Genomic DNA, 13,281 nt, shown 5'->3' with positions numbered 1-13,281 from the left:
TTAGCAATCTCGTTTTTAAATCTGTGCTCATATGAAAATTTCAGTTTGTGTATTAAAAGATTGGCGCAAGTTGGATATCGTTCATATAGTTCTTGACCACTGTCTTATTGATTAAAAGGAGCACTTCATATATTAATAATCTTATTATTATAAATATCCCTCCTTTGTTTCTTTTTTGCTTTGTTTACAGCATTTCTCTTTAGTTGCTTCTAATATTTTACCTTGGTCTGTAGAATTCTTTAGTTTTTCTACCGTGTATCTTGGTGTGGATTTAGTTTTATTTTTCCTGTTCAGGAAATTTTGTATTCCTCAATCAGAAGATTCATGTATTTCATCAAGTCTAGAATATTGTCAACCATTATGGCTTCAAAAATTGCCTTTCTCTACTCTATTCTCTCCCTCTAGAACTTTCTTTTTTTTTTTTAATTTTATTTTTTTGCAGTACGCGGGCCTCTCACCGTTGTGGCCTCTCCCTTTGCGGAGCACAGGCTCCGGACACGCAGGCCCAGCAGCCATGGCTCACGGGCCTAGCCGCTCCGCGGCATGTGGGATCTTCCTGGATCCGGGCACGAACCCGTGTTTCCTGCATCGGTAGGCGGACTCTCAACCACTGCGCTACCAGGGAAGCCCCTCCCTCTAGCGCTTTTATTAGGTGTATCTATGCACTGAATTTAAGGTACCTTCAATTGTAAGATGCCCCATTTTATGTAGCACAAGAAAATAAAATGTCAAACTATCATATGATTTATCATTTAGAATGTCTATTTTGTAATTATCAAAAGAACTTTTAGACTTTTAAAAACATTTGTATCATATATCATTCATGTGCGTAATATGTACACACTATATATATATTGGTTAAAGCACTTGTAATATATCTTCACATTCAGTTTCTCACTCAGTTACTGATACTGCTGTTTTTCCATATATCATACTCTGTCGTCAAGGGTGTGGATGATGCAGCATTCTTAAGAGTGCTCCTCTATTGTCTCTGGAATTTCTTCCAAGTCTCTGCCACCCATTCGTAAATTTTGATACTAGCACTTCCTTTATGTATAATCAACTATCCTTTTGCATACATCTTTATATCAAAACACAACGGTTTCATCTATTTGTAGGTATTTTCCTTTCCAGGTCCTTTTATTTATTTTAAAAAATATTTATTTATTTATTCATTTATTTATGGCTGCGTTGGGTCTTCGTTGCCGCTCACGGGCTTTCTCTAGTTGTGGTGAGCTGGACTACTCTTCATTGCGGTGCTCAGGCTTCTCATTGCAGTGGCTTCTCTTGTTGCAGAGCATGGGCTCTAGGCATGCGGGCTTCAGTAGTTGTGATGCACAGGCTCAGTAGTTGTGGCACACGGGCTTAGCTGCTCTGCAGCATGTGGGATCATCCCAGACCAGGGGTCGAACCCATGTCCCCTGCATTGGCAGGCAGATTCTTAACCACTGCACCACCAGGGAAGTCCCTCCAGGTCCTTTTAGTGTCTCAGTTCCTTTGCAAAATGTGGAATGTATTCATTCCTCCAGTGAGAAACATTTGCTTCACTAATAACGAATGTATACTCTACTACTCTGTTTCTGTGCTTTCTGCTTACATAATAACATTTTGGTTTAATGCCAAATCGAAGTGTTGATTTGAAGGTATTTTAAATGGCAATTAAACTCCACCCATGACTTAAGAATGGCTATGACCTGTCGTCAGGGAAGGCCTTCTGCGGAGGTAGCAGGTTACCAGAGAAACTAGCTGTTTGGAGAGTGGGAGAAAGTATTCTAGGCTGAAAGAATAACATGTTTTAAAAGGACAGCATGCTTAGAAAGTGTTCAGATAGTAGTTTGTTTTAAAATTCAAAGCTTTTTTTATAAGTATTTTTCCCCAGTTTTATTGAGATGTAATTGACATACAATAGGACTCAAAGACTGATGTGTCCAGAACACACTGAACAATGGGGAGAGTGGTGCAAGGTGAGGTTGCAAAGAGAGTCAGGGCTGAGATCTTATAGCCCTTTACAAACCCTCTATAAGTGAAAAGGAAAGTTATCAAAGGGTCTTTGGCATGAGACAATTTCTGTTTTGTTTTTTTAAAAATTAATTAATTAATTAATTTATTTATGGCTGTGTTGGGTCTTTGTTGCTGCTCACGGACTTTCTCTAGTTGCGGAGAGTGGGGGCTACTCTTCATTGCCGTGCGCGGGCTGCTCATCACAGTGGCTTCTCTTGTTGCGGAGCACGGGCTCTAGGCGAGCAGACTTCAGTAGTTGTGGCATGCAGGCTCAGTAGTTGTGGCGTGCGGGCTTAGTTGCTCCGCGGCATGTGAGATCTTCCCCCGCCAGGGATCGAACCCGTGTCCCCTGCATTGGCAGGTGGATTCTTAACCACTGCGCCACTAGGGAAGTCCCCAATTTCGGTTTTAAGAGGATTACTCTAACAACTAGTAAAGGTGCTATTTCAATCAGTGAGAAAAAGAATGAATTAAATTTTGACCAAACAATTCGTTAAACTTCTAGGAAAAAGTAAAGCTATAGACTCTTCCTAATAACTGTTTACTGAAATAATTTCCAGATAGATTAAATAATTAAAATTCAAATAAATGTAAACCCAATAAGAAATGGAAAAATATTTTGGTAAATATTTAAGAGATCTTGCTGTGGGCTTCTAAACATAAAAGGAAAAAAAACCCATAAAACATAGGAATGACTACATAAGTTTTAAAACTTCAGTGTGCCTAAAAACTTGTGTTGGTTAATATACTTTGTTTCCACAACAGAGAACCCAATTCAAACTGAATAAAAGGGCACTTTATGTATCTAAACAAAATCCAGAGGTCCCTGGCTTCTAGTGCCTAAGGTCCAGTCTTAGTAAATGTATGAAAAATGGTTAGCATATTAATAAGCAAAGAAACATAAATTGAAGGGAGATAAAATTTTAATCTACCAAATTAATAAAAATTGTGTTAACACCCATTTCTTAGGAAGGATATAAGGAAGTGAGTACTTTCATGACTTGAAGATGAGAGTATAAATTGGTATAATTTTTCCAGTGGGAATTTGGAAATATGTATGAAAATCCTTGGAATTTTTTATTTAGTCTTTGACACAGAAATTCAATCTATAGGATTTTTTTTTCCCAAAGAAGTAATCAGAGTTACTTACCACGATGAGGCATGTTTAAGAATGTTTCTTATAGAATTATTAACAATTCCCCTGAAATTGGAAATAATCTTGAGGTCTAACAATATGGTCTTTGTTAGGTAAATTATGGTAAATCTGTAAGATGGAATACTATAAAGCTTTTCAAGTACCATTCTCGGGCCTCCCTGGTGGCGCAGTGGTTGAGACTCCGCCTGCTGATGCAGGGGACACGGGTGCCCCGGTCCGGGAAGATCCCACATGCCGTGGAGCGGCTAGACCCGTTAGCGATGGGCGCTGAGCCTGCGCGTCCAGAGCCTGTGCTCCACAACGGGAGAGGCCAGAACAGTGAGAGGCCCGCGTACCGCAAAAAAAAAAAAAAAAAAAAAAAAAAAGTACCGTTCTCAAAGGGCATTTGATGTTAAAACGTCGAGTTATGAAACAGTATAAACAATAGTATCCCAACTTTCTAAAATTATTATATCTGAGTGTAAGTGCACAGAAAATAGAATAAAAAGGCAATAATATGGATGTTAACAGTAATTATCTATGGCTGATGCTACCACAAATGATCTTAATATTTTTCGTTATGCTTTTCTGCATTTCCCACAATTTCTTCATCAAACATATATTGTTGGTCTGAAAATGTTAATGCATGCTGGGAGAGAAAAATGCTGTGAACTATTTAATATAATTTCTGGCAAATTTCTTTACAAGGTGATATCACATATTAAACTGAGTCTCATTCCTGGCTGCACATTAGACTCATCTGGAGAGCTTAACAAAATGAAAGAAACAAGCCTATTTCCTCTAGGTTCCATCTCTAGAGATTCTTATTTAGTTGGTCTAGGATGGGCCATCCATTGGCAGTTTTAGAAGCTCCCCAGGTAATTCTAATAAATAATTAGGACTGAAAAGTACTGTTTCAGCATGTGTGATCAATTGATGAATATTTATGCTTAAAGCCACCTGCACCTCCATATAGACTGTTGGTTTGAAAAAGTAAGACCTATGCTTTGTCAGAGAGAAGACTGAAATTATAGTTTAAATGGACTGTGTAATAATCTAATAGGTCTACAAGTTTGTGGGAATGCAGGATTTGTATTTTTGAAACTTTAAGATGTTATACAGTTCTGCCTAGCCCATTCTCAATTCCATTTTGCATGTCATCTCATTAAACTGAATAAGAAGTTTTAGCTTTCTGAGAACACTTGTCAAGATAAGATCTAGAAAGGCAATATGAAGGACAAGAAAAAGAGCAGATCAAGTCTGTTTTTGTTTATGGACAATTTTTTTAAAAATGTATTGTTTAAATAATTCATTTATTGACAGTTCTTCCCCTCTAAGAGAGGAAAAACACTATTCGGGGAACTGAAGAATTTTCTTGTCACTTGTACCAATGCAGTTTTCAAATTATCAAGAAGGTGGGAGGTGTTTTTATTATAGAATGATAATAATTATAGCAATACCTGCCCACTTATGCTGAGCTTGCAGTCAGCCTGCACACTCTGGGGGACTAAAAATCTCATGCTAGTTACCTATACTAATCCTATACATATAGTAAGTATATGTATAGGAGTGCAATAGAAGGAGTACAATGAAAAGAATCACCATATACAAGATATGTCACAAGCCTGGAAGAAATGACCCTAGAGGAAAGAGCTATTATGAGGTATTTCTATTGAAGGGCAAAATCAGGGGTAGAGGAGGAGGTGTAACGTAATGTAAAAGAACAAAATTCTTCTTTGGGCTGGAGGTGAGGGAAATTTTTTACTTTTAATTTCTTCCTACAGTTGAGGGAGAGGCTCTAAAGCTTGCCTAAATACCTGTTAACATGACTTCCAGAGGTCTGAATATCTGATCCCTGTTTACCACAGTACCGACTTCAGAATTGTACCTGGTCTGAGCTCCATTAGCTTGGGAGGGCTGAGTATGACAGATAAGAAGTTTGTTCGGGCCAAACTGTAGGGAGTTATCTACCCTAGTAATTATACTGTGCGTTCTGAAACTCTGATCTACGTGCACTGGTTCTCCAGTTAGGCTGTGTTTCAAAGCAAACAGCTGAGGTTCCAGGAGGACTGATGTGATGCTTACTCGGATGTGACCTTTCACAAATATGTTCCATAAAGGTGAGAATCTGGTTACTAACACTTCCACCTGTCTTAAAGGTGTTGACATCCTTCTAGACCCTTTAGATAATAAACCTTGCTTAATTTACCCAAGAAGTGTCTGGTCTTTATTTCAAGAAGTGATCACTGACATTAGTCAAAATGGTGGTCACACAGTCTCCAACAGATTAAAAGAGTTTTAAAATTACCATCAGCATGTTATTTACTTTTTAAAAATAAGTTATTTTTTACTTTTAAAAAATATTTATTTATTTATTTTGGCTGTGCTGGGTCTTAGTTGCGGCACACGGGATCTTCATTGTAGCATGCAGGCTCATAGTTGCAGCGTGTGGACTTCTTAGTTGCGGCATGCATGCGAGATCTAGTTCCCCACCAGGGATGGAACCCAGGTCCCCTGCATTGGGAGCTGGAGTCTTAACCACTGGACCACCAGGGAAGTCCCATGTTATTTACTTTTATAAATAAGATTAAAACAAAAGACAAATAAAACAAAAGAGCACAGCTTTCTCTAAATAAATTATGGCCTAAAGGGGGTGGTCTGTTTCTCTAAAAAAAACAAGTATTTGTGCGTTAATAGGGAACAAAGCATACCCTGAGTTCAGTGTTCCTCTATACCTATTTTATTGTCACTTTGAAGGAGTGTTATAGGCACTTGGGAATATACTTTTATAGAAATCAAGAAAATATAACACCCTTTTCAGAATTCCCACTACTTTCCCCAAACCTTACAGTTCAGGTCAAAATTGCTAACACAAAATTGCAGCTCCTATGTGTGCAAATTTCTCTCCTTGTTAAATTACAATATGCTTAAGGGAAGGGGCCCTGTCTTATACTTGTTTTACATCACTTAAAGGCAGTGAACAGGAACTGTTGAAGGCAATGCTGAGCAACACAGGTATTAACAATGAATTTAGGAAGGCCAGGAGTATGTTAAAGAGTGCGTTGGTAACAGATCTGTGTTCATATCCTTAGTGGGCACTTTCTAGCCGTGAGACCTTGGTTAAATCATTTTCTTTCAGGAGAAACTTTAAATCTATTAAATAGGTACTTGGGATGCGTCAGGTACATAGGAGATTGGGCTGTGAACAAAGCAGGCAGCATTCCTGTCCAAAAATGTCCTTCAATAGTCCAGAAGAGAGAAAAGAAAGCTGAATAACCGTGGAAGACCCTAGCTGTAAAATAAAAATCATATCCATTTCCAAGCGTTGTACAGATTAAATGAGATGCATTAAAGAGACTACATAGTTCAGTGCCCAGCACATAATTAACGCTCACTAAATAGAAGATAACTTGGCAAAGCAACGCAGACTTAAGTTTGGCTTTCACTTCCTTATCACGTAATCTCCTCCTTTTACACAGGTGCGTTCCCCAGGCCTTTCCGCTCAGGGCCTAACAAGCGTCTACTTATCAGTGAGAGGGAAGAGCCCTGGCTATTGAACACAAAAAGCCGAAGGCAGCAAGCAGTAGGCCGGCTGGAGGCTCGGGGCTGCAGCCCATGGCCCCCAGCAACCTGTTATCTCTAAGACCACGGGCTCCAGTTCCCGAGCTCCCATCGAGTAGTCCCCCTCAGGAAAGCACGCCTTTTCCAGCCCTCTTAGGCTGCTATCCAATGCACGCCTCTCCGATCCTCTCCGCTTGCCCCGCCCCCGCCCCCGCCCCGCCTCCCTGACGGATTCGCGCCATTGGTGTAGTTCCGGGGCTGTGATGGCAGCGGTGCGCGTGCGCGCTTGTTCGGGGCCCTCCCGAGAAAAGGAGTTGGTGGGGCAGGGCTGGAGGAGGTTGGTCGCGCTCTGCCCGGGTGAAAGGGCGGTGGCTGCACCGGGCGGGGCCAAGTTTCAGGGCTGGCGGCCGGGCTGCGGTGGCGTCGGGAGCCGCTGCGAAGCTGCGCGCTGCTTAGGCGACGGGGGGCTGGCCGAGCAGAGTCCGCGCGCGCCCGCGCTGAGCTGCCGGCCTCGGCGGCTGCGCCACTCGGCCGCAGCGACGAAGCGCTGGTGTTTCCAGCATGACGGAGCTAAGGCAGAGGATGGCCCGCGAGCCGGACGCACCGCCCGAGGAAAAGGTAGCGGCAGCATCGGTTGGGCGCGGCCGGGGCAGCGGAGTCCCCCGGAGGTCCGTGCGGGGCGCGCGCAGAGGGGTCGTCTTGCCATCTTCTGCGCGGCCGTCGGCGGCCCCGGGCCTGGTCTGCGGGAAGGGTCCTCGGGTGCTGGGCCCCGCGGAGCTCGCGGCAGGGTTCAGGAGGTCGGGGTCCCGGGGACATGGCTCTGGGGTCCAGTTGGGGGTGGTATCTCCGGGGCCCAGGAAGGAGAGCGCGGGGGTTGCGCACGTCCGCAGCCCTCGCAGGGCTGGTTGCGGGGTCCTATGCCAATCCACTTCCCCGAGGCCTTCCTGGGTGTGAAGACGTCGAGACCCCGGAAAGACTCCTCAGAGCGTGACTTAACCTCTCTGAACTTCTTTAAAATGTTATTTGGGGGCTGGAGGTGTAACAAGACAAGGCCATGTGATTTGCCTGTTAGGAGATTTAAACTCCTTCTCGAAAGTTAAATCTGTTGGCTTTAAGCAGAGAAGTCTCTTAATTCATGTAGTCAGCAGGTGTTGGAAGGTATATTCCCCAAAGATGGGCTTGTTTACTGCTTCAGATGTGGGCGTTGATGGGGTAGAGGAGGAGGGTAGAACAGAGGCCATCTTGGCAGGGACGTAGCTGGTTGGGGTTGAGATATGAGGGCAGCAGACTTAATTGGTTGAAGTGAAAGGTTGTGTAAGGGAGTTGAGGAAGGTGAGGAGTCATTATGTTACTGTGGACGTTGAATGACAGCATAAACTTAGTGGTAGTATTTCGAGCCTGGAGTTAGTGGTCAGGAGCAGTGTTATTTGGTAAATTGATCTGACAGTGATGTGTAGACTGGACTGAGGGAGCATGGACCAGAATGAAACAGATTGGCTGACTCGCGGGTTGCCAACAGGTGACCTGCAGTTGTTTTCTTTGGTCCCTGTGTTGCTTTAAAAACCAGAATATTTCTCCCAACAGTCTGAATTTATTGCCTATTTTGGATCATTGGAAGATCTGCCATCACATTCCCACCTGATTAACGTTTGGCTGGAACTGAGGAACAGCTGTTCCCACCAATCCCTGTTGCTCTACACCAGGTCCACAGCACCCATTTATGTAGCTTTCCATTTTTGGTAACTGGAGGAAAGGAACATTAGGGAGATATCAGGAAGGAGGAAGGCACAAGATTAGGTGTCAGGGTGTCAACAGCAGTTATACTGGAAGGAATGTTTTGGGTATGGGATGTAATGGGATTTTAAACAATTTTTTTGGTTATGACAGTGGATCACCCAAGGAGAACTCTCCATACTGATGTTTACAATATGTTTTGGAGAAAATTTAGGGCTTGGGTGCAAGTTTAGGAGTCGCTTACAGAGACAAGGTACTTTGAAGTTTCTACTCTTCCCATTAAATACCCTAGCTGGGCCTGGGGGAGTTTACAGATATTTGGAGGCTGTGTAGCCCTGTTTAAGGGTGAGAAATCAGACTTGATGTTAATGGGACTTTGTTGTTTTAGAAGGTGTGAGAAGAGGTAGAAAAAAAGAAGGCATTATACCTAATGGGCTGTACTTTTGAAAAGCTATTTGTAATAATTAGACTTACTCAGTGGTAAAAACAAGCAAAGCCACATACCCAAAAACCATGAGATTATGAGGTGAAACAGTTTCTACCCTCCCCACCTAACTACTTGGATCCATCTCCCAGACAAAAGTGCCAGTTGATTCTTTTTTTTTTTTTACTTCTTTATTAGAGTATAATTGCTTTACAATGGTGTGTTAGTTTCTGCTTTATAACAAAGTGAATCAGTTATACATATACATATGTTCCCATATCTCTTCCCTCTTGCGTCTCCCTCCCTCCCACCCTCCCTATCCCACCCCTCCAGGCAGTCACAAAGCACCAAGTTGATCTCCCTGTGCTACGCAGCTGCTTCCCACTAGCTATCTACCTTACATTTGGTAGTGTATATATATCCATGCCTCTCTTTCGCTTTGTCACAGCTTACCCTTCCCCCTCCCCATATCCTCAAGTCCATTCTCTAGTAGGTCTGTGTCTTTATTCCTGTCTTACCCCTAGGTTCTTCATGACATTTTTTCCCCTTAAATTCCATATATATGTGTTAGCATACGGTATTTGTCTTTCTCTTTCTGACTTACTTCACTCTGCATGACAGACTCTAGGTCTATCCACCTCATTACAAATAGCTCAATTCCGTTTCTTTTTATGGCTGAGTAATATTCCATTGCATATATGTGCCACATCTTCTTTATCCGTTCATCTGATGATGGGCACTTAGGTTGTTTCCATCTTCGGGCTATTGTAAATAGAGCTGCAATGAACATTTTGGTACATGATTCTTTTTGAATTATGGTTTTCTCAGGGTATATGCCCAGTAGTGGGATTGCTGGGTTGTATGGTAGTTCTATTTGTAGGTTTTTAAGGAACCTCCATACTGTTCTCCATAGTGGCTGTACCAATTCACATTCCCACCAGCAGTGCAAGAGTGTTCCCTTTTCTCCACACTCTCTCCAGCATTTATTGTTTCTAGATTTTTTGATGATGGCCATTCTGACTGCTGTGAGATGATATCTCATTGTAGTTTTGATTTGCATTTCTCTAATGACTAATGATGTTGAGCATTCTTTCATGTGTTTGTTGGCAGTCTGTATATCTTCTTTGGAGAAATGTCTATTTAGGTCTTCTGCCCATTTTTGGATTGGGTTGTTTGTTTTTTTGTTATTGAGCTGCATGAGCTGCTTGTAAATTTAGGAGATTAATCCTTTGTCAGTTGCTTCATTCGCAAATATTTTCTCCCATTCTGAGGGTTGTCTTTTGGTCTTGTTTATGGTCTCCTTTGCTGTGCAAAAGCTTTGAAGTTTCATTAGGTCCCATTTGTTTATTTTTGGTTTTATTTCTATTTCTCTGGGAGGTGGGTCAAAAAGGTTATTGCTGTGATTTATGTCATAGAGTGTCCTGCCTATGTTTTCCGCTAAGAGTTTGATAGTTTCTGGCCTTACATTTAGGTCTTTAATCCATTTTCAGCTTATTTTTGTGTATGGTGTTAGGGAGTGATCTAATCTCATACTTTTACATGACCTATCCAGTTTTCCCAGCACCACTTATTGAAGAGGCTGTACATTCCTGCCTCCTTTATAAAAGATAAGGTGACCATATGTGCATGGGTTTATCTCTGGGCTTTCTATCCTGTTCCATTGATCTATCTTTCTGTTTTTGTGCCAGTACCATACTGTCTTGATTACTGTAGCTTTGTAGTATAGTCTGAAGTCAGGGAGCCTGATTCCTCCAGATCCTTTTTTCGTTCTCAAGATTGCTTTGGTTATTCGGGGTCTTTTGTGTTTCCATACAAATTGTGAAATTTTTTGTTGTAGTTCTCTGAAAAATGCCATTGGTAGTTTGATAGGGATTGCATTGAATCTGTAGATTGCTTTGGGTAGTAGAGTCATTTTCACAATGTTGATTCTTCCAATCCAAGAACATGGTATATCTCTCCATCTATTTGTATCATCTTTAATTTCTTTCATCAGTGTCTTATAATTTTCTGCATACAGGTCTTTTGACTCCTTAGGTAGGTTTATTCCTAGATATTTCATTCTTTTTGTTGCAATGGTAAATGGGAGTGTTTTCCTGATTTCACTTTCAGATTTTTCATCATTAGTGTATAGGAATGCCAGAGATTTCTGTGCATTAATTTTGTATCCTGCTACTTTACCAAATTCATTGATTAGCTCTAGTAGTTTTCTGGTAGCATCTTAAGGATTCTCTATGTATAGTATCATGTCATCTGCAAAGAGTGACAGCTTTACTTCTTCTTTTCCGATTTGGATTCCTTTTATTTCCTTTTATTCTGTGATTGCTGTGGCTAAAACTTCCAAAACTATGTTGAATAAGAGTGGTGAGACTGGGCAACCTTGTCTTCTTCCTGATCTTAGTGGATCTTAGTTTTTCACCATTGAGGATGATGTTGGCTGTGGGTTTGTCGTATATGGCCTTTATTATGTTGAGGAAAGTTCCCTCTATGCCTACTTTCTGCAGGGCTTTTCTCATAAATGGGTGTTGAATTTTGTTGAAAGCTTTCTCTGCATCTGTTGAGGTGATCATATGGTTTTTCTCCTTCAATTTGTTAATATGGTGTATCACATTAATTGTTTTCCGTATATTGAAGAATCCTTGCATTCCTGGAATAAACCCCACTTGATCATGGTGTATGATCCTTTTAATGTGCTGTTGGATTCTGTTTGCTAGTATTTTGTTGAGGATTTTTGCATCTATGTTCATCAGTGATATAGGCCTGTAGTTTTCTTTCTTTGTGACATCCTTGTCTGGTTTTGGTATCAAGGTGATGGTGGCCTCGTAGAATGAGTTTGGGAGTGTTCCTCCCTCTGCTATATTTTGGAAGAGTTTGAGAAGGATAGGTGTTAGCTCTTCTCTAAATGTTTGATAGAATTTGCCTGTGTAGCCATCTGGTCTTGGGTGGTTGATTCTTAAGTACTTTCCCATCCGTTGTTGTAGGTAGGGAGGATATGAGGAACTATCCAGCTAAAGTTACCTTAATTTTTTACAACTGCACTTAAACTGCTTCTATGATGACAGAATGCCTGGGGCTTAGAGGTTCACTAAGTGCTTGTTGCTCTCCTCCACAAACACAGCACCTACTTGCCTTCTGTTAAAAGCCTAATGTAGTCCATTAGCCCAGAACAAGACAGTTGCTCCATTGCTCAATATTTCTGATTATCATGCATGGGATTTCAAACTTCCATGATTCTGGCTTTGCTGATATTCTTAGGTTAAAATTTAAGAAAATTAGAAATAATAAAACAAGGATATCTTTTTAGGGAAATAAATGGTGAAATGGGAACTTTCCTATTTTATAGTAGAAGAATTCAGAAAACAGTATTAGGTCAATTCATTAAAAGAACTGGAACAAATTTGAAAGATTTAAAAAAATGTTTCAGTTGCTTAACTGTTGTGGCAAAGTGTCTTACAAATAAGCAGACAAAATAATCTGGGGAATGTGTTTATTATAAAAGTCAGAAGGTATTTTGTTACATTTAGCATCCTAGAATGGAATTGTCAAAGCCAGTTGCTAATAAAGGAAACGTTTTCCTCTGGGAACCGTGCTTATAATTTTAAATTCCAAAAGCACAGTGTTGTTGCCAAACTAAGAAACTTGGAATTTAAGCTTTGGAAGTGGTCTTCCTGCCACCGATCCATGTTTTTCCAGTGGTGCTTAGGAAAGACAAGAATGAAATGTGGGCCAAAAGATTGCCATCATAAAATTTATGATTGGGTTGGCATTTCAGGAGACTTTGAATGCATCTAGGAAACTTTTGAAATGACTCTCCTAACTAATTTCACAGTACAAATAATCACCCTTTAAGCTGTTTGAAAAAAATGTGCATCACTATTTCTGATTTGTGCACTCTGCTGTCTTTCCCGGGATCCACACAGGTGAAGTGTATTGAATTCGTTAGTTTTGCAGAGAGCTTGCTGAGTAATTCTGCTGCACACAGCTTCTTAACCTGCTCCCTGTGCTGTGACAGCCTTCCCAGCCTTCCTGACTGGTGCTAGAGGCTGCTGGGGGTGACAGAGCACAGCCTTTCACTTACAGACTGCCTCTGGTTTGGAAAAGAGACTCCTGACTGTTAATTTTGCCAGGCTCTCCTTGGAAGAATACTGATTTGTTCCTGGGGTTGGGCTGAGTTCCTGCCTTCCATGCCTTGCCATGCAGTGGTTGCTTGGTTGGGGCAGTGATGTGGTGCCAACCAGGGCAGACCTGGTCCCCATTAGGCAGCTTGCCCTGCCAGTCCATGATCTTTGTTCTTGTGCTGTTTGCCTCATCAGTGGGGATGGCATAGGGCCCACTCAGTTGAGTGACCTTTTAAAGAAAGTTAAACTTTATGTTATCTTGACTAGACAGTGCGTGCGTGGTTCAGAATTTGAAAGGTGCAGAGCGTACA

The 13,281-nt window shown here is 41.5% G+C and overlaps 1 protein-coding gene across 1 annotated transcript in view; it reads left to right on the top strand.

The window, feature by feature from the left end:
* The first annotated feature begins 7,108 nt into the window (after positions 1-7,108).
* Positions 7,109-13,281, top strand: part of CDS2 (CDP-diacylglycerol synthase 2) — a 63,547-nt gene continuing 57,374 nt past the window's right edge. The window contains exon 1 of the mRNA XM_082671705.1: positions 7,109-7,315. Within this exon, the coding sequence (XP_082527831.1) occupies positions 7,259-7,315 (57 nt within the window). The 5' untranslated portion in view covers positions 7,109-7,258. The remainder of the gene's footprint in view (positions 7,316-13,281) is intronic.

The sequence above is a fragment of the Grampus griseus genome (assembly GCF_964374135.1).
Source record: "Grampus griseus genome assembly, chromosome: 14".
Taxonomy (NCBI): Eukaryota; Metazoa; Chordata; class Mammalia; order Artiodactyla; family Delphinidae; genus Grampus; species Grampus griseus.
Note: the sequence above shows the minus strand (reverse complement) of the source record. Positions and strands in the feature narration are given on the sequence as shown.